Below are 25484 nucleotides of genomic sequence, written 5' to 3'. Positions count from 1 at the left end.
TTCCTTGCTCATTCGCTGTATTAGTCACTCCTTTTGTTGGCAGGACCACACTTGATTTTGCCCGGAGTTAGCTAGATCTGGTATCCCAGAGATGGAAAGGGGTGAAGCGGGATCAGCTCTGGTTGCCTGCAATGAACGTACTGATATTGGGGCACTTGAAGTTCTCAGGTTGCATTTTGAAGTATTTATGGCTGTTTGCACTGCCTTGTGTGAGGACTAAATAAAATGAGGAACTGTAGACGGTTGTATGGATGTACATAATTGTTCTCCCCTAAGCAAGGCATTCACCCCCCTTATTTTTATTAGCCCGGGGATGAGGTGGTATTTGTCTGACTTGTGGGAGTGGGGGAGTTAGCTTGTTGAAATTTGGGCTGCCAAAAATCATTGTACCGTAAGTGAAAAGCCTGTTGTGGAGGTCATTTGCTCACTCTGTCTGGGAGGGGTTAAGGTGGCAACAGCTGCAGATAAGAATGTTCTCCCCTGTATTTGAGGTGTGTTGTTCATTTCACAGACTTGGGCAAGGAGAATAAAAAGTACGTAGAGTACGGCACAGAGACAAAGGCCTTAGTAGTAGTGCATGCAGCACTTCTTTAGATGACTACAATAAAAATCAGTTCATTCCCTAATAACTTGTTTTTTTAAAGGAAAGAAACCTCTTGTTTGGGGTTTGCCTATAAAAGCTATGTGAGGTTATGCTGTAACATTAAAGTAAGGAGTCTCAAGCATAATCCGTCCCTCACACGGGGTTTCCAGACTTTCTAGGTCAGTTATGGGTCATTTTCATGGTTCTGAGCCCATGCAAAGTAAGTGAGAGGGTCACAAAATCTGGGGCTTGTCAGCTGTGTTTCTGCACTCTGTGAACTTGGCCCCCAGATGAGCCTGCAGCTCTCCTGGCGAGACCTGCGGTACATAGCAACCTCCTCTCGTGTCCGATGGCATTCCCTGCGCTGCTCGGGGTGACACGTCCTGCGCTCCAGGCGCTGGCCTGGCAGAATGAGCTCACATGAGAAGAGTAATACAGCTGCCCCTTGCTGGAAGTGAGTAATAGGAATTCGGGGCTGCTCCCACAGCTGTAGTAAAGCTGGCACCACAGCCCTACTTTGTCAGCAGCAGGGCAGTTGAGGGGAAGAAAAGCTTGGCATAACCTTTGGTATGTTATTTATTATCACTTTGCAGCCCCCTGGAAAATGAACTTTAGAAAATTCGGAGCCGATGGTGACGGTGAACACTGGGAAAACCCAGGAATCAGCAAATCCATTGTGTTGCGCTGACAGAAAGATACTGTTACAACACACTTTAGCTGCCAACTTGCTGCAGTCACTCAATCCATCATGGTGGGCTGTTGGATCACAAGCCAGTGAAACTCAGCCTGGCGTGTTATTTTAGTCTTACATGGACTGTGAGATAAACGGGGCATGAACCAGCCCCCTGGCAGGGGGTCGACCCCTAGCGCCCTCATTAAAGTGCCAATCAAAAAGAGTAATGGAACAGGGAATAGAAAGCTGGCTTCTTCAGCCTCTTACTGCTCTCAGTCTGAGCAACTTTCACAAGCCAAAGGAAACATTTCTCTTCTGAATAGGAGCCAGACTTCCAGAAATACCTCCTCTCTCCTTGTCTCTGTGAGAGCAAGTGCTGAGACTCTTCTGTGTGTCTTGCTTAGGGTGGAAACCTGTTGCTTACTACAGTGCAGGTAGTAGGAAGAAGTGTTGCTGACTGCAACCCAGAAAGGATGGAGATGCTTATTCTGTGGAAGATGCAGGCACAGGGCTGTGTGTGCAGGGCTCATTGATTGGTTAGTGACAACGGTTTCAATTGCAGATTGCTCACATTTCAGCATTCATGGGTAAACGATGGAAGGTAAACTGGTGGGTCCAGAAGTCTTGCTGATGTGCGCAAGGTGAGAAAGTGTATTCATGTGCCTTTTGTGGGTTATTTCAAACTTCCCCAGGAACCCACGGCAAATAGATCTTGCTATAATTCCACCGTCTTTAGGTGCCTATACAGTTAAGTATATTTGGCTCTGCGTAACCCTCAGATAACTCACAGTGCAGCTGCTATAGTACCAGAAATAAAGACATAGTTACAGGGAGGAGTGTTATAAGTATAGTCAGAACATTTCTGGGATGTTCCCCTCACTGGACGTAAGCACAGTAATACCTTAACAGGTGTTACTGAAATGGTTAACATTGCATGTATTTTTCTATTTCTGTGCTTAAATGTTAAGAATTAACTTGAAAATGTTACTGGTTACAAGAGCATTGTCCACATATGAGACAATCATATGATTAAAAAGAGGAGGGAAAAAAATAGAGGAAAAAGCTTCAGTTGCCTGATAGATTGCAGGTGACTGCAGGGAGACACACGAGCCCAGAAAGGAGCACAAGCCAACCTGCCATTCAGTGCCGCCACCCGATTTTGCTAGAGGTGTTCTCATTTATCTGCCCACTGTGCTGGTGGAGAACCTGTGAGCTAGGGTGCTGTAAAGCTGCAGGCAGGCCTTGTGGTAAGGCAGAGAAACTGGGAGCAGGATTCCAGGTTCTGGTGTAGGCCTTGTGCACTTCACTGCATGTAAACTTGGTTGACTAAGATACTGAACTGCTGTCAACTTTTGTACTTTAATTGCCTGAAATTCGGCCAAATTCTGCTGTTTTTTACCATGAGTGCTGTGTTCCTTCTGTGAGACGTCTAAAATTTCTGCTGTGCTTACTCTGCTTGGTAACATTTTCAAAGCAGGTCTGAAGTTCAGTGGTGCACTTTGCGGGGGAGAGATCACTGGTGGTATTTGAGTTGCTGTGTCAGCACCTTATCAAAATGAGGATCTGTGTGTGTGTGAGGGTGTCTGCTCCTGAAAACGGTGTTGTTGTTTTGTTGTTGTTGGTTTTCCTCATCTAAATATGCAGGCACAAAGTTTTGCCATATCATTCTTCTGTTACCTGGTGGCTTGCACTGCTGACTGGAGGGTGCTTGCCTCGAAGTCGTTCAGTATGGTCAGTCATCCGCCAAGGTCAATGCAAGTGTTTGCTGCTGCAGTTTCTAGAGTGCTGAGGGCTGGTTGATTTGATAGATTTCTCTATGGTTAAAATTTCTCTACAGCTGCAGTATCCAGTGGTGTGTTTGTTTTGTTTTGTTTTCTTGGCTGGCATTTTTAGTGCACAGAAACAACGGTTCTGTAGCCTCCAGACACAATCCTTGTCCTTTGGGTGACCCATCCATTTATCCAAAATGTAAACGCACATGAAAGCTGTTTACTTCTCTCATGGCCTTTTGGTACTTTTGAGTCAGACCAGAATAGGCCTGAGGTGCAAGGTTATTCTTATCCCCTGAGAGAACTGTATGTGCTGGGCACGTTGCTTGGGCAGCAGTGTATCAGTTACCAAAAAAAAACCCAAACCACCCACCCCAAAATCAACCCCTCGTGATTCTGGAGTCTGATGGCATTGAGACAACATAACTGTACAGCAGGCCGTTAATAGAATTGATATAATGCAGTAGGTATGCACCTCTTATGTAACTGCATTTAGCTCCAAGATTATTTTTATTTCTATACTTGAATATGCTGTAGTTCCACCAAGGGAAAATAGGGAAAGAAATTTTCACTGTTTGTCAGTGGTTAATGAGTAACTTTTTTTTTCCCCCCTTTTTGGCAGACCTCCTTTCATGACTAACACTGCACTGTATTATAGCTGAGACATGTGCAAATCCAGTCACAGTGTGAGGACCCAGCCTTGTGTACACATCTGGTGCTGTTTTTATTCATGTTCTCCCATTTCAGAAAGTCTGATGGTAGAGAACTAGGAAAGGACTACAGCTCTGCCTTGGAGAAACTGATCTGACCTCTGTTAATGAAACATTTTCTTAGCTAGGTAACGACGGTGTTAGCAAGGCAGATAGATTTGAACTGTCCTGATTCCTTTTTTAAGGCTGTCAGAGTATCAGGCCAACTACCACTGTAATCATTTGAACCAATGCTACAACTGGGGAGGTGGAATTGGTTTGGTCCGAGCCCCACCTGTGATAAAACAGCATCCTCAGGTGTGCTGATTAACAGTCTGCCATCAAGCATAAATGTTACAGAAGTCTGGACTGGAATGCAAAGCTCTGGGCATAGTCTGATTGGTCAGAACTACATATACTTCTGTGTTCCTTCTTTATAGCAACTACACTTCTAAGAAGTGGAGTTTATTAGTAGAGGTTATTAGGCATATGGCTATCATGTTTCAAGATTAGTTTAAGAGCTTCATATATATTATGTATACATACACACACAAACCCATATACAATGTTTCTTTATGAGAAACCAAGTTAGGTATTTGTGCAACTGTTATATTAAAATGTGTCTTTTATTTTTCTCCTTTTAAATCTTTGCAGCTGCCTGTAACCTGCAGTGTGTACACCTAGAAAGCTGCTTTTCACACCAAGGTACCAGAGGTGAAATCACTGTGATGACCAGATAGAGGAATGTTCTTCAAGGAAGAGAAGCAGAGCAAGCGAGGTTACTCATAAAGGAGTCATCATCTAGTGGTTTGGGTTGTTGTAGGAAACAGGTCAGTGCTAAACTGTGTTTCGGGGGGAAAATATATTTTTGTGTGTGTGTATATATGTACACACATATTTGGCCTGTGATCCTAGGAAGTAAATCTAGGATTGATGAGAGAATAGATAAATGGCATAAAACATCATGCAGTCTAGGAAAGGGGATGGCAAATAGATCAAAGTCTCCTTGTCATAAGCATGCATTATGATTATTGTCTCCATTTTGAGATGTGGAACTTCTAGCCACTTACTTTCTCTCCACAAAAATGTAAGCACTGCACTTTTTTTGATAAACAGCTTAAGCTGTTCAGCTAGTATCTAGCTGATTTATTAGAAAAATCTATTCAAGAGCAGAAGGAAGGGAAGGATATTATGCACATCTTGCATGCTGTTTACCTTATTTCAGGCATATCTCATTTTGTATTTCCTGTTTCACTGCCTGTACTTTAAATAAAGTAGCTCACACTTAAAAAAAATTGCTACAGAAAGAAAACAAAGTTGGGCTGAGTAGGCAGAGAACGGGTTGTACATTTTTCATCAAAAGCTCCGTAAAATTAATTACAGCTAACAGGCAGTGGCAGAGTATTTCTACTTCAGCATTATCAGTGCATGGGTTATGTGTTTTTGTTTTCATAAATACTGCCTGCATTGTTGATGGGGTTGTTTAACCTTTATCAGCATGTGAAGGTGAGTGGCTGCTCGGGGACTATATCAACAGCTTCTTATAGATACTTAAAAAACTGAGTATTAAAAAAAAGTATTTTTATAATAATAAAATTGTATTAGCTGTGTGCTAAAGAGTGTCCAGGGGGAGAAAGCTGGGTTTCTGTCTCTTATCAGTAATTGTTTTTTTTCTCCACAGCTTCTGAAACAGCAAGAATATCTGCTTTTATTGCTGTAAGTCATACCTCCTCCTCAAATGAAACCAGGCTAAAGGGTAGGCATACTGTCTTCATAAAGCTCAGAACTTTACATCATTTGGTAAACAGGATTTTGTTGTCTTGTCTGCTTACAGCTTGTGTTTGAGTTCTTAAGAATTTCAGTGAAAGCTAGAGACTTGCACTTACTCTCTACCTCCTCTGAAAACTATGTTTGAGTATGGCTCTTGGAATCTGAAAGTTCTATTTATTCACTTAGTAATAATGTTAGTAGTGCCAATAACAATAGGAAGTCCACAGTAAGAGTTCTGAAATAATATAAAAATAGTTGGGTTACAGCAACAAGTAATATCATCTGAGCTTAAAAAAAAAAATAAAAATAGAAGAAAACCAAAGTTCTAATGGGATTTGTTCTGGAATGCTAAATGAGGAAATACATTTCTTGCATGTAGGGCTGGCTGTAGATCACTCCTTGTAATCAGCACTGCATATGTACCCATAAGAGAAAACTCTGCATGTCTGTATACAAATGAGCAACTTCAGTCACTATACTTGAAAGGAGCACAGTACCAATGCTGGAACAGTGTTGGAACATAGTAGAATAATCTAAGCCAGTTAACAGTCCATGGCACTCCTATCCATCTAGGGCAGTGGGTACACTTCTTGAAGTTTTAAATAACATTCTGTTTAATCATCATCACCAGCCAAAAAAACAGGTTACACACATTCCAAAAGAAATAAATACACTAGCTCTATCCATTACCTCCTGTGGTTCCCTGGGTTCAGGTCACTCAGTGGGTGTACTATCGTTCTTCTTTTCAGGTGTTTGCTTTGCAGCTCCTTACATAGTTGCTGCAAAACAAAGTATGCAAGCCTTCTGCCTGTAACTTACCACCACGGAGCTGTGAACTACAGCTGTGAACTACTTTTTATTCACCTTACCCACCTACGTTTTAGCGACTAGACATTTTCTGCATTAAAAAAAAGAATTTTACAGGGAAGAGAAGCAGGAAGTCTTAGTAGCGGAGTCCAACAGGACTGACATGTTAAAGCACTGTTGAGCCAATGCACTTGTTGAATTCTACACTTTACTTAAAAATTATACAGAGGAATATACAAAAGTGGTGCATTAAATCAGTTTCATTTGCATAATGGACTTTGTGGATTTTGATTTCCAGTCACAGACCATACACACATCCACTGATACTACATTTTGTTCTTACACAGTGGTCCTCCACCTTTCACAGTACAAGAGTTAAAAACAGTTTTACTTCTAACATTTAGTTAAAAAATATTCCTGTATGCCTTTATCATAAAGGATGTAAAAAGGTAAATTAAGATGAAAGTAAAGTTATAGGGGACTTCTTATTTTTGAGTCGGAGGCTTACAAAAATCAACACTTCTTAAAAGGCTCCTGAAATCTGCAAAAGGTTACAGAACAGTTCTGGGAAAATCGTGTACTCACATTTGAACCTTGCATAGCAGAGTGCTGTACTGCATGCAGATATTCAGCACAGTTGCTGAACTATCTCCAGGGAACACATATGAAAACTAGAGTGGGGTGGGAGAGGCCAAAAAAAAAAACAAACAAAAAACCAAACCCACACACCTACCTGCAGGGTATCCCTTCTATTACATTCCTCAATCTCCTCTAGCTTGGTTAAAATTGATGAGACAAATACTCATTTTTATATACAACGTTTGAAAAAACATGTTCTTTTTATTATTTCAAAAAGTTTAATTTTGAAGAGGTTGTCATTAAGACAAATGATGCAGTGATGTCTCCCCCCCCCCCCCATCCCAGGCACTTCCAGTGCTAAGAGAATTCCCCACTAACCACCTAACTCTATTTACACTTAATCAGAGTGGAGGGAAAAACTGAAGTTAAAGATTTTGGTTTTCAAGGCTGCTCACTTAAACGATTTTCAAAACAACGTGGAAGCGGGGCCTTCAGAAATACAGACTTTGCTAAGTTTGAGTTCTGGATCAGAACAGATTCAGCTTTTTCTTTTCTAGTATTGTGGAAATGTAATTGAACTAGTGAGTCATCACTGCAATATTTAACATAACACAATTATTTTGTTAAAAACAATGACATTTCAGTGGAATATTAAGTATACATACATTTAGCTGTACTAGTGATAAAAAAGAAAAAAAATCAATACACCTAATTACAGTGGTAAAACTAAGAACTACAGGACTTCTGTGCTCCAACTGCAGTTAACTCTTTTTTGTTTTTAAAAAAAACCTCTTACCTATATTCCTGAACTGTGAAAAGCAGATAGAGAGAGAGAGAGAACAGGTGGTTTCAGGTACTGCAGTAAGACTCAGTATAGATCCTTTAATTTCTTTACACAGTAAACAGACTTCTGTTTATACCAACACCCTGGTCTGTACCTTCTTATTTACAAGAAACACTTTTACATATATACATGTTAGCAAAATACAGGCTTCTCCCAGAACCAGATGCATTTCAGCTGTATCTTAGTTATACAACTAATGCTTTAAAAACAAAACAAAGCCCACCACACTTATTTTCTTACTCACAATGATTCCATATAGTTAAATACTAAAATCATATTTATTTCCTTCCCATATAGTATTTTCTTTAGTTACAGAATACCACCAGCTCCAGACTGATTCTTGCAATTCAGTCTGTCAGTAAGGAAGATGTTTCAAGAGTCCAGCTCTAATTGTTCTTGATTTTCACTGACTCTTAACATAAGCTGTTGTTCATAATATAGGCTCTTTGCATAGTTTATTTCTTGACAGAGTTTTACTGCAAGAACTTCAGATTTCACATTGACCTGCAAAAAGAAATGTGTTCATTGTTAATTTGGCACTACTATTGTCTAAAGCACAATATATTTATTTTTTATTACTTCATTAACTGAAGAAATTGGGTTGGCTGTGCTTGAAGTCTCTGTAAAGGAACAGAAATGTTTCAGTGGAGACCTATTCTCAGTGCTGAGGTGCAGCACAGAAGAAATGAGAGGGAGAGACAGGCAGGTAGCCAGAGATTAGGTATTGTTGGGTGAGAGCAGAAACATCTTGCAATATTTGAAGTTATTTCCTTTGCTTCCTCTCCTACCTTTCATCTGGCTTGTCTGTTTGGAATGTAAACTGACTTGGGTCAGGGGTGAGCTTGTAACCTTGTCTGTAAAACAGACCCTGAACAACTACTGTAACGAAGCAAAAACCTAATGGGTTTAGAGGTGAGAGTTCTGATTTACGTTTACAGGTATGACATAAATTTGACTTTCAAATCCTAGGCATTTTGCAGTAAAAAATACTATATTTGTGAGAAGAGAAAACTAGAGTAAAAACATAGAGCATAGTATTTAAGTTCTATGTATGTGTTGTAAAGTTAATCTTTTCTCAGGTAAAGAAACATTTCCTATTGTAACTTCGTTGTTCAGGAATATTTTTGATTTTTCCATGAGCTTTTCTCAGAATCTTTATGGAACAAGTTTTATCATTACTTGTAACTTTGTGGCAGCAGCTATCTTCACTGCTGTCAGAATGTTTTCATTGTTGAGCAGTACGGGAAACCAAACACTGATGACTACAAACATTTTCTGCAATAGTATTGAGGGGAAAGGAAACCCTGCATGAATTTAACAGTAGGCGCTCGATCCTTACCATTGGTTTTTGTTGGGATGGACCTGGAATTGCTACACCACTACTTGTATTAACAGCTTTCTTCGTCAACTGTACATACACCTTTCCATGATCTTTTGAAACAAGACAGTGGTAGAGATCATCATACTTGACTTCTAGGAAGATGGCCTCACGGTCTGTGTAGTCACCACTCTTGAGGAAATAAACAGCCTTAGATGAAATGAGAACACAATACTTCTCTATGTTCTCCACTGCAATGAAGCTGGAAAAAAAAAAAAAAAAGGAAAAAATAAACCACAAAAACAACCTCAAGAAATGAATCACTTGAAGCTAAAAATACTCAACTGTAATAAATGTCTTAACCTGTTGTGTTCAGTGACCTTTAGAAGTCTTTCAGAAAAATTAATAGCATAACATGTACAATTCATTTGTATTTAATTTAAACTGTTCTAACAGGCAAGCTGGTGAGTACCCCCTCAGCTGAAAAAGATCATGCTGTAAATCAAATATTAGCACTAAATGCCTGGCTTCTAGCTTTGGACATTAAAAGGGTATATAAAAATATCCTTTAACAAGACTTAGGAAGATTAATTTCCTTGCACTGGAAGTCTTACTCTGAAGTTTAATTGTAACTTTGGTTCCATTACTGATATGTAAAAAAGGTGTGCAGGCATTTATGACAAAAGCATTAGCCTTTTACATGTTATTAACCTACTGTAGTTTCTTTTACCACACACCTCCCTTGCTTTTAAAAACAAAAAAACAAGTTTAACCTGCTGCTTGGACCAGTAGCTAGAAAAGAGAAATTAGCTGTTTAACACTGGGGTGAAAGGTTAAGCAGCAAGCAGGTTTCCCCAGAGAGATTAGTCCAAGTGATGAATAGGGGAGGTAGAAAAGAGTGAATTAAGAAGATTGAGAATTACGATGGCTGGAAAGGTTGATGCGTAAAAAATAGCAGTAAGGAATGTGGAATAGATATTTCACACAAAAACACTTCTCCCGCACTTTGGATTTACTCCTGAAACGAACCTCATCAATGATTTTTTTTTTTTAATGCTGAAAAATTCAGAAATTTATATATGGAATATACAACATTATTAGGAAAGAGTGCTAAACAGAGTAATAATGCTCTGTCAGCAACCCACGACAGTACAAGTATCTGTAGAACTAAGATTTCCTGCTGTCAGATAGGTTCAAGATTACTATTTTCTGAACAGTTGCTCGTACAAATCAGTCTGCTTTTGCCCTATATTATGCAAAACACTCCACTGCTTTTGAAAACATTGAAGATTTTCAGTTTTAAGAGCTTTTGATGGACAGAAAACTTACCATCTCTAATTACCAATTCCTGAACTACTGTCTGTTTTGCCATTTAAATAACACTTTGCACAAATTATCGAGCTACACATCCAAATAAACCTATAGCTATAAGCAGAATTTTAGTAGCCAAAAATATTTCAAAAGCTCAGATCATGGTTTCTTTTTGTGGTATAAAATAATAATGCCAGTAATTTTGTATTGATACTTCTCTGGAAGATGCCATTCTGTGCTGAACTTGTCTTTTCCCTGCTCTATGTATTGTAGTCACATCAGCTGACAAATGCTTTTGCTTCCATAAGATTGAAAAAGGCATACATGCTCATCTGAGTTAACAGATTAAATTCTCATTTAAGTGCTGTGAAGAGTAGCATGATATGATTATGATATGATAGCATAACGGAATTGGGTTCCTTTAAGTAAAAGGAGCAGAAACACTCATTTTTGTCCACTTTAAAACAAAAACCCTAGGCAAAAGTGTTAACACATTTACTGAAAAGAGCATTTGTTCCTCAGTTTTCCTTCAAAGTTCAAACACCTCAGGGTAAGGTGTTGTCTTTGAAATAAGTATGAAGGCAAGTGATTTTTTTTTAAGAAGTAGCACAGAAATCTTCATTTTAAAATAGTCCCATTATAGCCTACAGAATAGTCTTGTTCCTTTGACTAGGCACATAAAAGCAAGTGCAGTATTTTACACAGATCCAAGCTTTGACTCGGTTTGGACTTCCACTGGAAGCAAAACCACTGGCACACTGGTTTTCTCCCCCCCCCCGATGGGAAAGAAAATTCAAAGAAAGTTTATCAGAAATTCCTAGTGTTCTGTCACTGTTCTTCACCATTGTCCAAGTGAAGCTGAGAAATTTTAGAAGTTTTTGTATGTTCACAAAAGCAGAACAGCTGTTTTTTCCTGATGTATGCCATTACAGTCCTATATATGGGGACGTCCATGGAGAGAACTGGAACACCAAAAGCTACTATAAAGTTCAGTGCACACAACTGGGAAACCAAACTACAGGTTTGTATTTTTTCCATAAGAACAGAATCTCTCTCAGATTTTTCATACAAGATTTTTACTGCTGTCATGTATATATTTTGAGGAATGGAAACAGAGGACACATTTTATGGCGAAGCACTGAAACATTAGCTAATTTGTAGTTCAAGCTCTACATTTTGTTCTAAGTTTGAGTCATGCATCATTACCCATTTTCTTTTGCCAACTATTATTTTCTTTTCTATGCCTAGTTCTCAAAATGAGTATTTAACCTTTTAAGATACTACTTCAAGATAATACTTTAGTTGACTGTTTTTTTTTTTAAACATGCTTCTACACTATTAAAAAAATCTCAAATTAATAAAATGAAAGATTAAATGAAACATGATCCAGTAGAACAAAGCAGAAGCAACCAGATCTCTGGAGAATTTGTGGGTTTTTAACAACATCAGGAAGTAATTACACAATATTTTCCAGAAGTGAAACAGTGAGCCTAACTGGAAAAAAATGTGGAAACATTTAGTTAGAACAGTAGAGCAAGGTATTAAACCCCCTTTTATGGATTTAACTCTGAAGGAAAATATGCAAATAATCAGGTCTTTAAATGTGTTTCTGATTATGATACTGGGATAAAAGTCAGAGGCATAATTTTGTACTTACTTTCCATGACAAGAAACACTGTTTTCTTGTTGAATGATGTTCTTAATGGTGAAAGTCACAGTGATTGAACAGTGTGACTCAATGACAAACGCAGACAGATCTGCTTACAGGGTATACTTGCGAAAAGTTGACGCTGAAGTATTTTTTTGGTCACAAATTGCTCTCTTTTGATTCTCCTCACTTAAGAGCCAGACTGGATATGCCATTTAGATTCTTTATGTGAGATTAAAATAGTTAAGATCACAGGGCCACAAGCAAGTGGCAAACTACAAACTCTTCGTTACAGGCAGCTGGAGGTAACCTGGCTTTTGGTGCCTGATCATTGATGCTGGTGGTGTTAGGACACACTGCTGAATGGGTAACGCCCTCTGCCAGCTTCACCACGTGCTTTACTTTTTTTCTTGAGGCATTGAAAACAATTTTAACTACTTTGCCTTGACACATACTCTGTTGGATAATAGGTGCAAAACAGTATTATATGAAATACTGAAAACAGCTGTTCAGGTAACCGTTGTAGAGAGGGATCTGGCTAAGTAATGAATTATGCCTTGAGACCCTAACCCAGCAAACTGACATGTCCTCTAGAAACAAATGTACAGATATCTTTGTTCTGTGCTTTTACTCAATACACTCTTTTTTATTTTCATACTGTCAACCCTGACCACTAATAACATCACCCGCTGTTTTCACTTGCTTTCATGCACCTATAGCCAAGGCATTCAAACATATATGCAAAACTGATGGCACATCTATTAGCCATTCAGACCATTCAGCATAGGCTTTTCTGGAAAAATAAATACATAAACATATATATAGTGCAGGTTATTTTGATCATTAACTATTAACACTCTTAGTTTAGGAATAACATGTACTACAAGCATCCAAGTTAGCTTCTCTCATATCTAAACCAGAGCCACCTGAGAATGTGCACAGGTAACAGGTCAGTGTGATTCACATACTGCTGTCATGGAGCCACTAGCCACTCTCCTAGGCTTTTGACTGTGAGAAATAGCAGACAGAGGCAGATAAAGGAACAGATACTAGTTCTGCCTGTATGGATGTGTTTCTGTTACACATGAAGAGGAGTACACGTTCTGGCAAGACAGATCTATTTATGCACAGGAAAGGCTGGGCATGCATTGAACGTGCATGTTAAATGGACTGCTGATTGCTTAGAAACTTAAAGAAATTTCATCTTTTGTAATAAGAGAAGGGAGCAGGACCATTAAAAGGACTAAGTCAAGAAGCTAAGGCTCTAACTTTTTTGCAGACTGCATGCCATGTGAGATCAATGCCAGTTAGCAGCAGATGAAGCACGGACCCCAGTGGCACCTGCTATGACATTCATATATAGCCAGTGGACAGGCCATTGTGGAAGTCATCGGATGCTAGTGCTGTGCTGCTAATTAGTACCAGCAGAAAACAAATGACATATATGTGCATGCACGCGTGTGAAATAATTTTTGTCTCTCTTTCCCAAAGACACAAAGATAGAATGGTAGCAAATGGAACTACTTAAAGTAACTGTCAGTACTTACAACTCATCTTGGATGTTGTCGGTCAGTTTGAACAGCTGTTCTTGTCCTTCCGCTTGACTTTCTAAATAGCGGGGCAAGAGCCCTTGGGGTCCTCTGCAGCAGCGTGGCTTTCTCACTCTCTCCGCTTGTGTCCTACATGCAAAATAGATGCAGAAAAATGACTTCGTGCAACAGCAGGGCTTTTCCTTCCACTTAAACCTGTCAGCACACAAGAGTTTTATTTATTTTGAAATATGAGGTGTGATAAAGCCTTTAAAAATACAAGGTCTTCACAAATACAGCATATGGATTCTGTAATATTTGGCCCTGAAGACGCGGTATCTATTCGTATGGCTTTGCATTTCAAAGAAAATTTTCCCAGTTTTCTCCTACAATTAAGGAGCAGTGAGCTCAATGAAGAAGCAACATAAACCTGAGTATATGGTTTGCAAGCTTTTGATCTATTTATCAGCAGAATTCTATTGATTTGACAGTTTCTTCTCAATTCTCTACAGAGAGCGTTGACCTAGACAGCACTCCCACTAATGGACAGTTGCCCGTAGTTGAAAATTGCAGGGTTACAGAAATAGGAACATGCAGTGAAGTTAAATTAAATATCTACAATTAGAATTTCTGAGCAAGGCTTAGTATACTTCACCCTTCTTGAGTAGCTATTAAAAATGACAGTAATACAAAGACACACATGGCTTAAGGGACATCAGAGGCTGATACTGGCCACAGTGCTAAAGAACTGCAGGGTAGGTTCCTCCCTTAGCAGTATTTTGTTAAAAAATAATATTCTGAATTCCTTTAAGCTTTTGGAACGCCCTACCCCTGAAGAATTGTGTTACAGGCTGCACAGCCTTGCTTTATTCTCTGTCCTTTCCCAATAGCATCACTCTGGGACTGGTGCATGGTTTTTCATACCTCCCAAGCTACTGCTGTTACTAGCTTTTCAAGCCAAATGCACCATTTTTGATTAGTGCACTGTACTTCCCGTCTAGATACTTTCTAAAGACCCTGTACAATGAACTGCTTCTATCCGTTTTGATCAAAAGAAAGGGGGAAAAAATCCCACGTAACAACGGCTTTTCTTTCTAAGCTGCTTGGCAATAGCACACAAGAGTACTTGCCTTCGAAGCTTTGCTTTCTGCAGATGTTTTCTCTGGAGCCCTGTTTCTTTGTTACCTTTCCCCTTCAGCAGTCCTGTCCAAGACTCGTAACACATGCACACTTAAAATTTGTTTTCCTTCCAGTCTTTGACACCCATGCCCTTTAATCGTGACAGACAATTTTTTGCCCTTTCCCTTCTTGGCTTTAGTAAATACTGTTGGAATAGTCCAGTATTTACCTGTCCTGCTGAACTGCTTCGGGTTTTGGTGAAACATTCATTCATTAATTACAGAGCTAGGCATCCAAGCAAAAAAATGCCAATATGAAAACTCCGTTTGTTTCATAGAGGTACTTCGTTTCCCTCATTTGCAAAAGACTTTAATGCCTTAAAACTGTATTCTTCCATGAGTAGCAGTTATCTGAACCAGAATAACCAAAACACTAGATGAACAGATGACTTCCACAACCTACTATGACTAAACTATTCCTCTGAATAACGGCTGCATGCAGTTGTTAGAACTTCACCATTAACTACTATCGCTTGGAACAAATCACTTCTTCTGCCCCTTAGATCTAGATAAAAATAGGATTCATCTGCAGTGGGCACAGTTGCATGGTAGTATTGCTACATTTTTGAACCTATGTAGGAGGTGAATAAATCAGTGCCTCTTTTTACATATTCTTACAAATTAGTAAACAAAATATGTGCATACCTTCATGAAAAGGAAAGTGTTATTTCGAAGTGCCAAATAAATTAAAAGGTTCCAACCAGTGTGATACTCGCATCTCGCTACCTGTCCTACTTCCTCACTTCCAAAAGCAGGAAATGACAAAATTTTACTTGTCCAAGCAGCCCCAACTGGCTTTTAAACCTCTCTACAGCTCCTGTAGCTTCTATTGACAAGTTTAAAGAGCAAATATCTGAAGCATCATTTATGCTTTTTGACTCATTGATTTTTCAGACACTTTCTTTCCCCATTATGCATTCAGGAAAGTTAGATAATGGAGCATTCAACCATCCACATGGGAATGAGCAACAACACTGCATAATGGTTTTTACATTAACTGTCTTTTAGATGAACAGTCGGCTGTTCTCCTTTCTCTAATATAATGTGGCACCACGGGAAGGGGTACCTGAAACACTGTAAGCACGACTCTTGCAAAAATGAGGAAGGAACGGGTCCTTTAATCAGACCTATTCTGTAGCAGCCAGGACATCAGTGAACACTTGTTTCTAGTGTCTGGCTTAGAAGCAGGTCAGACAGACCCAGCAGAAGTACTAGTTACCACAGTGAATTTCCAAAAGACTTGGCCATTTATAGTTTTAGACTTCGTGTTTTTTGGGGGGGTTATTTTTTAATAGAAGTATTAAGAAATACAGCGTTTACTGTCTCTATTGCTACTCCACAATAAAAATGTTCATCCGGGTGAAAAAAGTTAATTCTCATCTTGGTGATAAGAAGGCCAGCTGCTTTTCAACGAAGTGTCACTAGTGCTAGCATAAATTGCATTGATTTAGTCCATCAGCCCCTTGGCAAACTGGTCTGTTTGGTCTGGACAGCTAACAGCATTCCACAGAACTTGATTTTTTTTCCTAATCTAAAAGTTTGTGCTACACTCTCAAGTTACATTTTGTAAATAATAAGCAACATTGATGAAACGCAAAAAGTGAAGATTTGTAAAGCAGAATGAACAGTGGTGTGCCCACATCTGTATTGCATTAAACATGCACTCAACAGATTTGCTGATTCTTTTTTAATAAGCTCACAAAAGGCAATGCAAGACAGAAATGCCCTCATGTCTACTAGACACAGCAGGGAAGAGTGCTCCTGAACGGAGACACAAAGAGATTGGAAATGGTGTCAGAAGGTTGAGGCACACACTACAGTTCTTCACTGTTCAGACAAAGCTGAACGCTGGAGCATCTCATTTCAGATGGCTGTACATCCACTAGAAACAGTTAGCAGTGTTAATTGATTGGCTTTTGCTTAATGGTTCACAGGATTCCTGTGATTCAGTTGACCAGTTTTGAGCCAAAATTTTTTAAATTAAAACAGATCACAGACCAGTCATGTAAGGAAGTTGTCCATATTTTACTGATGAGAATTATTTACCAACTTAGATTGAAAAAAGATCTACAACAGACATAACACGCTTTAGGGAATTATTTTTTATCCTTCCTCCTTCACTATGGCTTTAGCTCTTCAGGTATCTGAGGTGCACAGCACTGTTCTCCAAACTGTTACTCATCTTTTGACTGTCCTCTGGACCTAGACATTTCCTTGAAGTGTAACTAGGTTGCTTTGTAAAGACAAACAAACAAAAAAATTAGAAGGTAACAAACTGTTTATCAACAGATTTTAGTCTGTGAAAACAAAACGTCACACTCCTAAAATTATATACAAAAATGCACCAACTTTTGCTATTATACCCTTCAGTTTCCTTAGTGCTAACACCCAAAGTATTACTCAGAATACTCCAACTTTACCTGCGATCAAAAAAGCAACAGGAAAAAAAGAAGAAAAAAACCTGTGACCAACACAGCAATCACCATGCCTTTTCATTTAGGATGTGGACCAGTACAATTTAATATCTGCTGTCCTGGTAACAGAGCAACAGTGGCAACTACGAACCCATTTCAAAAGGCAACTTGAGCCACATACAACCTGCATACAGATTTTGATCCATAATCAGAAGAGCATGAGGACACCCGAAATCCAATGCAAACACAGCTCTAAGTGCAAAGAGACACAATTCTGGCATTACGAAAACAGTCTGAATAGAAAAGGCTCTCACAGACACTTCAGCCGCTGTACTGAGTGACTGGCACCTATGCTAACCCTATGCTAAGTCCATTCTAGTTGACAAACTCTGGTGTGCAAATCAGCCATGGAAGGCTCCAACGAGGTTTCTCTCTCTAGCCACAGAGCTCTCCCACACTTTCTAATAATTTTCTTCAGCTAGACCCAGTTCTTGCTGCCAAAAACTTCCAGCCACTATCATCAATGCATTGTGTTCATAAAGGTTACCAGTCTTACAGCCTCGTCATTCTAACCCATTTAAAGCAATAAACTTACTGGTTCTGGTATAGCTCAAATTCTGTCTTTGCTTCCACTGTAAATGGCAGGTAGTATAAGCCTATGAATTCAATTGCTGCTGGTATTTTTGAGAAATAGTGCTAAATCTGTTACCGATGTGGTTCTGGAATAAGTCTGCTTCATAAATAAAGTGACTGCTTTGTCTGAGGAGGTTTTAGTCCATTTCAGACAATAAAAAGAGACTTAATATGGTAAGTTAAAGGAGGAATGGTCTTGCATCTTCTATCATAAAATATGCAATCACTAAAATACTTGCCACATTTGTTCAAGACAATTTTACCTGCAGCCCTTCAGTAAGTATCATCCCATGCATGATGCATCTCCACAAAATGCAGAATGAAGACAGCACTTGTCTGTCTTATAAATCCATGACTGGAGAGCACAGCGTAAAGCGTAAGAAGTCCCAGAATCAATCAAAGAATGACCTCAAAGTTCAACAATCACAACAGAACTACAGATGATGCTCTCATACAACAGGGTCATAAGAAAAACAAAAGCAAATGTATGCCATTTCTGGTACGGCCTGTACTTCCTCTCAAACTTTTGCAAAATAGTAAAAATCCACCATTTCCATGATTCCTCACTGATGTACTTACATGTACTTTGTTTCAAATATTGCACCATGGCAATAAGCAGGAATGTACTCCACGTTTACTGAGCATAAAGGGACAGAGAGCATTAGTTGTTAACCAAGTGTTCTCTGCATCTGAGAATGCAAATATTACGTGACTTGGGCCCAGTTTCAGAGAACTTTGTGACAATCTAGCTTTCATGTTTTCATTGTGACTGTACTGGCAAATGGTAATAGTGTATCTCCTACTCGTAAGTTGCCCACTTCCCTGTGTTGAGCTTTAGGGGTGCAGTTCCCAATAGGCAGATGATTTCTTGGAAAAATCTGCTACCTAAAACCCGTGGCACAGATCTGTGATGGCATTCATTCACCAACTGAGACACAGATACTTTTAAGGTGTGTTACAAATATGCACGCAGTGCAGTCTGAGTACTGGATTTGGCATTAGAATATCTCAGTTAGATGCAAGAATGTGTAAAATCATGAGCCAGACAGCTCCCTGCTGACTGCATATCTGAGGAAGCTTATATGCACCGTTTATTCCAGCAAATACACGGAATATATTGTACTTGTTAAATGTGTTCCCAAAATGCTAGTTTCAGGCAGAAACATGCAAATAAATGGTGCCTAGGGTTAAAACCTCCCACTTACAGTCAAATCCCTCCTCTTTTGAGGGATCTACCAGCTCAGATACTGAAGACCTTTATCTGACCCAATATGCTTTTCAGAGAGCTGCAGCATGCTGAAGAAGTAACTGTTTATCATATAGGCTGTTCCTGCCAACTTCTTTGAGATGGAGAGCTATTTTCTCCCCTCCCCCATTTCTTTTGTGTGCAACATCAAACCAAAACTGAATACTATTCCTTGGGATTATGATTGCCTACAACCTCTTCAGGCTCCAAGTTCAAAAGGAAGTGCGAAGAAATTAAGATATCAAGAACTACTTCCTTATAAACGGGGAGCAGCAGATACACTCACTGAAATGACACATTATTAAAACATCCAGGTTAGAAATCCACGAGCTGCATATGTAATTTACATGTGCTTGTATACTGGACAACTGCATGGCACTTACCACAGCTGTGCATCAACCAGTGTTCAACCTTTGGTACTTCTCCACCTCTGACTACATAACGGTGTGACAAACTTAATACTTTTTCAAGCACTTTGATATCATCAACATTAACACATGAAAAAAAAAAGGAACATTGCATTCTCAGTTTCCAGTTTATCACAGGTTCTTCCTGTACTGATTGCAGGACGGTATTATTAGAGTTCTCACCTTGAAATTTCCTGTCTCACCAAGGTGTTGACGAATGCTCCCATACAAAAGATGCAGTTCTTAGCAGGGCCTTCTTGCAAACACCTAATCTGAACAAGAGCTGAACTTGCCTTAGTGAAGAAATGACAGCATATTGTTTGTACTGCTAGGGTTTTGGGAAAGCAAATCCTCTCAGGGAGAAAGCAAGCCACTGGCTCCTGCTCAACATTAACCTACCTGCTAGTTGTGCATGAAGGACTATGTGAAACTAACTATGTTGGCCTTATGCATTTTCTCTTCATACCCTCCTTCATATTCTTTTTAGTCAGTACAACTGGTGTTGCAACAGGAATGGCAAAGTCTGCTAGAACAAACTTCACTAAGTGGTAAAGCTCCTCAGAAAGTTTGTTTTGATCTTTGAAGTTAAGAGTTGCAAGAATAATTTAAATCAACTGGCTGGTGCTCACAAAACTGATAAAGAGCGTTCCACATGTTAACAGCAACATTAGGTGGAAAAATTATCTATAAAAATACCAACCCCATGCTAAATGAGGTGACATCAAGGCAATAAATAGCTCCATCTGTATGAAAGAGTTTGTATAACAACCCAGAAGACATCTCTGAACACAAAAGTAACTAACTCCATGGATAAAGTACTGAAAAAAAGTGGCTTGGATTTTTTTTAAAGGATCAGTCTTACATATTTTTCTCAGATCACTTTATAAATCTGCTGCACATTAGAAATCGGACACATATGTATTTTTTCCAAGTAAAGAAAGTTGAAAGTTTACATTTTTAATAGCAATGTGACTATTTCTGAATGGCAGCAGTATATATTACATGCAGTGTGAGAGGGTTAAACAGGACAGCCTCAACTCTTTATAAACTTTTGCCCTCTGGATATGTACTCATTGGCTGCTGTACAAGACTTGAGCTGTATTACACGCCTTAACGATATGGTTCAACTGTCGGTCAGGCTCGGGGCCTGGCAATAGGCCAGACCGCAATCAATGGGACACAAACCTCCCCCTTTCAGATCATCACGAAGGCTCATATTATCTCCTTTTTGTCGTGCTGGTTAAATTTATGGAGCAGAACCCCGAAGCTGCATTCCTTGGCTTGGGCCGGCCCACGCGGGCCTCCCTTTGTTTGGTACTGTAAGCGAGGCGTGCTTTGGAGGATTGCAGGGTTGTTAGTTCAGGCACTGACTGTTTGCTCATGACTGAAATGAAAAGAGTTCAGTGGAAGGGCAAAAGGACAGCACAAGTGTAAAACCCTATCCCAGCAGGCCCTGGGCTCCCATATACAGACTCTGGACTAGTACTGAACATAAAACCTCACTATTAACGACAAAGGAAAAAAGTCTGTCTAGTAGCAGGTAAACAGGCTAACGGTATGTTAGCACATACCTTGTCGCAAGGTCACTTGCTTTCAAGTAAGCCTGTAATTACCACATAACTATGAACCTAAACTAATCTGGCTTAAAATACTGCCTAGGAACAGCATTAATTTTCCAGCAATGCTGCATCTTCACTTTGAAAATAAAACCTGTCAGTGCAAACAGCACCACCTGTCCTTCGGCATTTTCTAATATTTCTGTCATCCCAAACTTACCTCTGAGAGCCTGCTGCCATGGTATTTGTGCTTGGTAGGAATTAGTGGGAAGTAATTCTTATAACACTCCAAACTACTGGAAGTACAGATGTAGAGAAGACTTTCCCTTTGTATTTCCCTTCGTACATAACAGGCATTTCCTATGTTTGGTCTTGGAATTGGAAAAGTCTACCTTTGAATATACTCTCCCCTCAAAGCTTTATTACTGTGGTAATTAAAGGACACTGGACACAGGACACAAAATGAAGAAGCTTTTAAAGTGATGCAAGGCAGAAGCATTTGGAGTGAAAGTGAATGGAAAGACAACCTGAAAGATAGTATTCCAAATACATCCAACAGAAACAAATACATACATGGAAAACCACAATGACTCTCACTGATTATGGGTATAATAAAAGGTATCCATGTACTGAAAATATCTGTGCTTACCTTCAGCAGTACAAGGCCAGTAAATCTTATTCCCAGAAAGCTGCCCTAGACCTGCTGTACCAGACTTCACCCTTCTGGCACAACCAGCAGGTATTTCAGGACACGAGGTCATAAAGCCACTGCGCTGGCGAGCAGTTCGTGCCATTTGTGCTTTAGTAAATAAACAAATGCTATATTCCTATTGCATTAACACCAGTTTCATCTTTTCTACTATTTTTATGAACTGAAAATACTCATAACATGTCCAAAAGACATTATAAAAACCCACAGAATGTGCATTAAATGTTTTCAATTCTGGGGATCCAGTCCGACTGGTTTAATGCAGTCTGATGATTTGTCCTGATGCATTCCAAGAGACGCGTCTGTTTTGAATAAAGTTTTTGTCCATTTCTGGTGCATATATGGCTTTTAACATCCCACCTAATTCTAAGCAAGTAGATCTGTGAATGGAAATTGTGAGTACTTTATTGCCTGGTCTTTGTAGGCTTTTTAGCTTGTTCTGCTGATACTAATACATTAATTTTTTTTTTTTCAAAGCCTCTCCAATTCTGTTTGAGGAGATACTTTTGCACAGATTTGTATCCTTGCAGATTAGGTAAGTCTGCAGCTCTGCATAATAGTTTAAAATCAACAACTATTGCCTCGAATACACTGAAACAGAGGTATCATTTAGCAGAGGGCTTTCTGAATAAGGAAGGATCTAAAAAACAACAACAACAACAACAACAACAACAACAAAACAACAACAGGAATGCCAGAAAATAGTAAACATACAGCACAGTTAAATGTTCCTTTTACTTTTTGGTATTGTTTGAAAGCATTTGCTGAAACATAAGGTAATTGGGCTAAATACGGAGGCTGTAGAAATCCAAATATTTCTAAGGAAGTATTTTTTTCTCCCTGTCTACATGGATTCTTTTCAGTGTATATCTTTGCATCCTATTAGTTTAAAATCCTATGGAAATTAAGTTAATAGCTAAATACTAGTGGACACACAGTATAGGAATTTCATTTTGTAGACTGAATCCAGTCCTCTTAACTGCCACTTAAAGTGTAAGTGGTAGAATAAATCTGTGGCAAATCCAGCAAGGGATTTAGCAGCTCTTTTCAGAAGAAGCTTTGTAAAATTGCTTACATTTCTGAAATGTAAGGCCTACACCGGGCCTACAGGACAGTACCTGAGATATAACCTAACCCAGTAAACATATTTACCTCTTGTAAAAGTCTGCCTGTCCCAAAGAGAAGGGTAAAAGGACATCGCGTACCCATGATGTTGATTTTTAGCTGTCTGTTTTCCTACCAGACTGGTCTAATACAATATAGTGCTTTTTCCTCACAAACACATATGTTTTCAAAAGCAGTTATTGTACTCACTGAAATGAAGCTTAATCAGGTTCCTGTTCTGATCCCAGCCACAGGTACAGGCTTTTGTTTAAGGCAAAAGCTATGTGCTCCACTCAGTGCTGGACTGTTCCACCCGTGATGGACAGAGACAACTGCCTGTAAAGGCAACTGATTTCACAACTATTCCAATGCATTTTACATGATCCCTAGTAACAAATATATCTAGCAATAGCCTCCTCGAAATACTATTCAAAAGTAAAGGTATTTGCAGCAGTGCATAAAGAGGCATTATAACAGTTTGGTTTTACAGCTGGTACCAATTTATGTCCATTCATCCCACTAAAAAGGAAAGGGAGAAGGATACGTTCATGCAGAGTTTGGATTCTCTGCATCATCTGAGCTTCTTTTGGGTGCTAAGCAGCCAACAGTGCTTTCAGAAAATGAACCGTGTATTGTCCTGGAAATTAACTGACATTTTATACATGCGGTTCTAGAATTATAAACCCTGCAATACAGTAAGATTAAGCAACCTGCATGTTGTAAAGGTTTCCCCTTCTTTTACTATACCCCGTGGATTAAAAAAAACCTGCATGCATCAGAGCTGTTTTCTTCAACCATGCATAGCAAATTCTGCTTTACTGTGCAGAACACAGGCTGTGCTCCCAAGTAATTATTCCTCAGCAATTTGTCCTAGAGGAGAAAGGCAGCCCAGTCTGTCAATCCTGAAAGAGGGAGCAAAGAAACAGAGGGGAAAAAAAAGCCCCCCTGGCCACCCACCAGTCCAGTAACAGGCAGTGCATTTTTTTTCTCACATACAGAAATTCCTGGGTTTCTCTCTACTATCCTTCTTTCCTGGACTCAGACAGGACAAAAAGGCAAAGGAAGGTATTTATCACTCTGAAAATTACACTTTTCTTTCTTGAAAAACAAGCTTTGTTACCCAAAGATTGATTTCTTGGTCACTGTATGAGTATGTAGAGATACGGAAGCAAAGTGAAATGGGGTGCCAGTGCACTCCATCCCCGCTTCTCATGGCTTTAGATACTCCAGAAACAGGAGTGACTGAGATGGCCCAGTCCCTTGAAATCCTTAACAGAGCTTTACAGGGAAATAGGTGGGAGTGAATATCCAAGGCAGTCTTGACAGGATTCCACTTACAGGCAAACACGATCGTTATTTCAGACTTTTCTGACCAAAATCCCCATTAGTCACATTAGTTACATCAGTAAGAACTCTTTCAACAGGCAGAAAGGAATAGAGGGCTGTTTTGTGCTCATTCTTAAGGGTAGTCTGATTCAAAAGTGAAGTAATTTTAGGTGCTTAGATACTGGGTTAGTGTCTTTTTCTAATCAATAAACTAATAGAGCTGAGAAATGCTTTTTCAAGCAAAAAAAAAAAAAAAAAAATCTAATTCTGAAGTTCTGAGATCAAAGTATCCATACTGAACCAGTGTGGGGCTCCAGTCTGAGGAACTAATTCCACCACAAGAAAATCTATATTCTCTCACCCAACAAGAGTAGACATTTGAAGAACTGAACAGGATCTCCAACAGAACAACAGAAAGTTACCAATGATAAATTTAAAACCTACAGAACAACACCAAGCAGGTGAGACTGGTAACAAAAAATAACCAATTAAACAGAAGTGTCTACTGATGCGAAATGTGGGGGCACAAAACCAGACGCTTAACTTCAAGGATCTAGTAAAAGCAGCATATAAAATTATATTTGCAGAGGACAAACTAAAAGGTGTTTAAAACTCCAGTGAGGACAGTGAAGTACTAAAGAAGCTGAAGAGGTCAGAAATATGGCAGGAAATGAAATGGATTCAACCTACAAAACTGCAACCCAGTTCATCTAGGGAAAAATAATCCAGAATGCAAATATTAAATGACAAGGAGATATTTGCAAAGCAGTTAAACAAAACAAAAAACTCTTGGGGGAAAATAGCAAGCAGAAAACTGGACATCAATTTGCAATGTGATATGGCAGTAAAACCAGCCAGCACCGTTTTGGATGACTTGCAGAGTACAGCTTGTCACTGAGCAGGGATACCACAGTCCCTTTTCACACAATACTGATGGGAACTTACAGACTGGGGGGGATTTCAAAGTAGCTCAACAACAGCGATGGAAGAATCTGGACAGACTAACAAAAATTTAAAACTATAAAAAATGTTCAACGTCAACTAAAGATGGACAATAGAGCTAACATTGAGGAAAAGGCGAATGGCTACAGTGATTTCACATGGTGCCACAGGAGAAAAAGGGACAAACTTGCTCAAATAAATAAATAAACAAACTCAACCTCCAAAACAAAACAAGAACAGATCATTTGAGAAAACAGTTCATAATAAAGGCCTATTATCCCACTGCAAAAAAAGAGGAAAGAGGATATGAAGGAAATCACAGTGCTGGTGTTATTTACTTATCAGACTGATAAATCAGCTCAACTGTACTGTATGAACCATTCCCAGATCTACACAACACAACACATGCTACCTGGTAGGTGTAGCATCTCTAAGCTGTACAGAACTTT

The 25484-nt window shown here is 39.2% G+C and overlaps 1 protein-coding gene and 1 long non-coding RNA gene across 11 annotated transcripts in view; one reads left to right on the top strand and one right to left on the bottom strand.

The window, feature by feature from the left end:
• The first annotated feature begins 1213 nt into the window (after nucleotides 1-1213).
• LOC118177038 lies at nucleotides 1214-23104 on the top strand. Of its 7 annotated transcripts, none has more exons than XR_004755646.1 (5): nucleotides 1214-1897; nucleotides 4369-4544; nucleotides 5396-5470; nucleotides 21613-21693; nucleotides 23016-23104. It is a non-coding gene; the product is annotated as an uncharacterized LOC118177038 (long non-coding RNA). The 7 variants fall into 7 exon arrangements; XR_004755645.1 differs by having other exon boundaries at nucleotides 21610-21693; XR_004755649.1 differs by lacking the exon at nucleotides 21613-21693 and having other exon boundaries at nucleotides 1216-1690; nucleotides 1819-1897.
• Nucleotides 6486-25484, bottom strand: part of VPS13D (vacuolar protein sorting 13 homolog D) — a 100243-nt gene continuing 81244 nt past the window's right edge. For 2 of the 4 annotated variants that reach the window (XM_035344390.1, XM_035344391.1), the window contains exons 67-69: nucleotides 13539-13670; nucleotides 9054-9294; nucleotides 6486-8218 (exon numbers count right to left, since the gene is read on the bottom strand). In XM_035344390.1, coding sequence (XP_035200281.1) covers nucleotides 8087-8218; nucleotides 9054-9294; nucleotides 13539-13670 — 505 coding nt within the window. In that variant the 3' untranslated portion in view covers nucleotides 6486-8086. The remainder of the gene's footprint in view (nucleotides 8219-9053; nucleotides 9295-13538; nucleotides 13671-25484) is intronic. The other 2 variants (XM_035344388.1, XM_035344389.1) reach the window with 1 other exon arrangement.

This window comes from Oxyura jamaicensis, chromosome 21 (assembly GCF_011077185.1).
Source record: "Oxyura jamaicensis isolate SHBP4307 breed ruddy duck chromosome 21, BPBGC_Ojam_1.0, whole genome shotgun sequence".
Classification (NCBI taxonomy): Eukaryota; Metazoa; Chordata; class Aves; order Anseriformes; family Anatidae; genus Oxyura; species Oxyura jamaicensis.
The sequence above is the reverse complement of the archived record's forward strand: the minus strand, read 5'-3'. Positions and strand labels throughout refer to the sequence as shown.